Source organism: Halyomorpha halys, unplaced genomic scaffold (assembly GCF_000696795.3).
Source record: "Halyomorpha halys isolate HHAL.00 unplaced genomic scaffold, Hhal_1.1 Scaffold901.1, whole genome shotgun sequence".
Lineage (NCBI taxonomy): Eukaryota > Metazoa > Arthropoda > Insecta > Hemiptera > Pentatomidae > Halyomorpha > Halyomorpha halys.
The window spans coordinates 616,972-620,517 of NW_027106556.1; the positions used below are offsets into that span (position 1 = coordinate 616,972).

The 3,546-nt window shown below is 31.6% G+C and overlaps 1 protein-coding gene across 1 annotated transcript in view; it reads left to right on the top strand.

Annotated features, from left to right (window-relative positions):
• Positions 1–861: 861 nt before the first annotated feature.
• LOC106687000 (alkaline phosphatase) overlaps positions 862–3,546 on the top strand; it is a 46,442-nt gene continuing 43,757 nt past the window's right edge. Inside the window, exon 1 of the mRNA XM_014430636.3 lies at positions 862–996. Coding sequence (XP_014286122.1) covers positions 930–996 — 67 coding nt within the window. The 5' untranslated portion in view covers positions 862–929. The remainder of the gene's footprint in view (positions 997–3,546) is intronic.

Genomic DNA, 3,546 nt, shown 5'->3' on the forward strand with positions numbered 1-3,546 from the left:
AAGGTGGGAGTGTCAAGATTTATTTAGCGGGACTGCCGAGAAACAAATATTCAAAGGTGGGAATTGAACCCCCAAAGTTCCGAACCGGGCGCTCTGGGACCTTCGCTCCTACCCGCGCGGCCGTCACGGCCATATTATTATAAAATAGGCTTATATAATTTTTGTCTCGAGATAAGAATCAATATATTATTTATGAATTAATATAAGATAGGCTCATAAAATTTATTTTTACAGGAAAGAATAACTATATTATTTAAAAATTAATATAAAATATATAAGAAGATGGTCAGGGTTGCTGTCAAAAGTGAAACAAAAATAGTTTACAACTATTTTTTTTTGTTTCACTTTTGACCGCAATCCTGACCATCTTTTTTATATATCAACTATATATACATATATACAATATAAAATATGTTCATATAATTTGAGTTTAAAGATAAGTATAAGCATATTACTTATAAATTAATAAAAAATAGGATTATAAGATTTTTTATAGAAAAAGGAATGGGAATATTATTTATGAATTAATATAAAATAGGTTCATATAATTTGTTTTTATAGTTAAGAATAAGTATATTATTTATAAATTAATATAAAATATTTTCATATAATTTTTAGATATAGAGATAAGAATAACCATATTACTTATGAAATCATATAAAATAGGATTATATAATTGTTTATAGAAATAGGAATAAGAATATTATTTATGGATTAATATAATTTTTGTTGAGAGATAGGAATAAGTGGAAATATTTTGTGTACCTAAACCCACTTCTGTCTTGGCCACTGCAGGCTATAGTTCGAGTAATACTCGACAAGCTGTTTGTAACCCCTGACAGTGCGGCAGTGGGGGTGCAAGAGGAACTATATCAGTAGTGGGGACCGTGTTTACTGACCAGTACTCCATCACGTCGGGCTCTTCTAGGATGTCCGTCCTCATCGCCGTGGTAGTAGTGTGTCTTGGAGTAATAGTCGCCAGCCAAGAAAAGTTAGGTTAGTGTTTTCCATTTTTTTTTTTTTTTTTATCTAGTTTCACGAGTAAGTGACTTTGATTGTACAGTCATATTATTTCTCTATCGTTATTATTCTTCCAGCAGCAACGATAAGAAGTATCACCGCAGTGGAAATTTTATTTCATTAATTATTAGATACTAATAATAATTGATAAATCCCGCCAAAAATGATTAAGGACCTCAAATGAGTCCCTACTGCCTTGCAGCATTCTTGGAAGACATCAATATTGTCTTCAAACCTTCTCAGTTATCCCTTTACTGATGTCAAGTATTACTTTAGAAGTTGACTGAACCCAGTTCCATATAGATTCAGTAAGATGTACGTTCTTTCTCTGACTTCAGCTACTCATTTCCGATTATATTGGCGTGAAAATTAATCGCAGCATAATTTGAAAGTGGTTTGTACAGAATAGGGAGGCAGCACTCTACTCGCCAGGATATCTCACCCCATTTATTTACTAATCCATAGGATTAGCATTATTTTAAGCAACTAAGTACTCATTTTTCCCCTTATTTCTTGATGTATGACACTGATGGCTAAGCAGACATATACGTTAACAATGGTCTAAACACGATTCTTATAATTGTGTAAAAATGGTGTCTTATAATATTACTGTTAATACTTCATGATATTATTTACTCAAGCAGAGAATGTGTCATCATTTTTAATAATTTGAAAACCCAAAAAGTTGAGGAATTTGAATGTTATTCAAAAAGGTTATTATACTCAAAAGCCTCATTTTGAAAGGTCATTTTTTTCTAATATGTTTAGGAAAAAAGAAAATGCCTAGGAATACTCATCAGACTTCCAGTAAGTCGAGACTTTCAGTCAAGATTATTGAGAAATTTTACTTTGCCCTCCATTCCACTATAAGTTGTTCCAGCATCGCCGCAGTGCTCAAATGTATCCTACATGTCAAAAAATAAATTCAACGTTTCCATAGATGTTAGATGTTAACAAAACGTAGAGCTATAGAGAGTTAGCTTGACTAACTCAAAAAACTCACTATTTTTTTTTATTATTTAGTTTAACATGCTTACTTTCTCTAATTTAGGGCAGGAAAGACGAATTATCCTACAGGTTACCAACCTGCTCTAGCCAGAGTGGGAAGTTCATGGGTCCACCACGAAATAAAAGTCAACTCACCTAGACAGGATACAAACCAGCACCGCTGCAAATATTAAAAAAAAATATTAAATTAAATTAAAATATATCAGAAAATATAACCCATATTGTAAAGGAATGGTGAAGTTTTATCGTACGATTACTTCATATTATAAACAATCTGAAATTTCCATTTTATTGATAACACGCTCAAAAATTCTCAGTTTTCTACTGTATGTGTTAGATACCAACCATAGAGACACATCAAAATTATAGGTTGTCAACAATATGAAATATGACTAAATAGAGACTAGATTAATAAAAAAAATGAAGTTGTATAAATATACATTTATTTATGATAATAAAAAAGTTACACGGAAATTTCTTTTATTACAATTGAATTGACCAAACGTTTTAAGTTACAGCCGTATTTTAAATTTTATTTTTACTCTTACTATAATAAGGCCTATCTGGACACAAGGTGTTGAGCTTTGGGGCTCCACTAAACCTTCGAATTCCTCACGTGTCCAATCCTTACAATCGAAAATCCTCAATGCTCCTTACTTTGTCACAAATAAAATCATATATAAAGACCTTAATCTTCCATATATATCCGACCTAGCCCGAACCAGATTTTCCTTCCATTATAAACTCCCTAACCATCACCATTACAATCCTCCCAGGCGCCGGAAAAGAAGATGGCTACGATACCAGCTAATGTAAAAACGTTATTAGAGTGCTACCAATAGGTAGTTTCTCTACACGCCTGTATCACTCCATTATAGACTTACATCACATTTAATGAATGTATTATAATGTACAGTTATAAATCTCAATATAGTTGTACACTTTACCTGAGAGAAAGCATTGTAAAGTAATGATATTATTAATACAAACGGACTTTTGGAAAACAAAATTGGTTGTTGTTCTTTGCAATACTTAGAGATTAAGTTAAAGAATTACAGTTAAGGTAATCTGGTGCGGTGCGCACATCACACAACTTTCACTTATTAAAATTTAAGCCCTATTAGACTATTTCTACAAGAATAAAACCTATCCGATTGAAAGGTCCCTTAACTTTACATTAACATTACGTTTACGTTTATTTTTTGATAAAATCGTGAAAAACTGTAAAATCGATTAAATATAATTGCACTTCCGATTAGTTATATATTCCAGGCATGCTCCTGTCCTAAATATATAATTTCAGTTTCGTACAACTTTTCTTTTTTGAGTGAGCCCGTTCACACACAGACCATTTTGCTAGACCTGAAACTCAGAGGACTCCAAAACGTGTGTTTCCATCAAAAACTCGAATTCAAATTTTTCACGATTGCAATAGTTTTCCTTCCTATATATTTCGTATTTAGATAAGTTAAAATGATAAACAATATCAAAAATTATTTAATAAACTTATTTTTACTT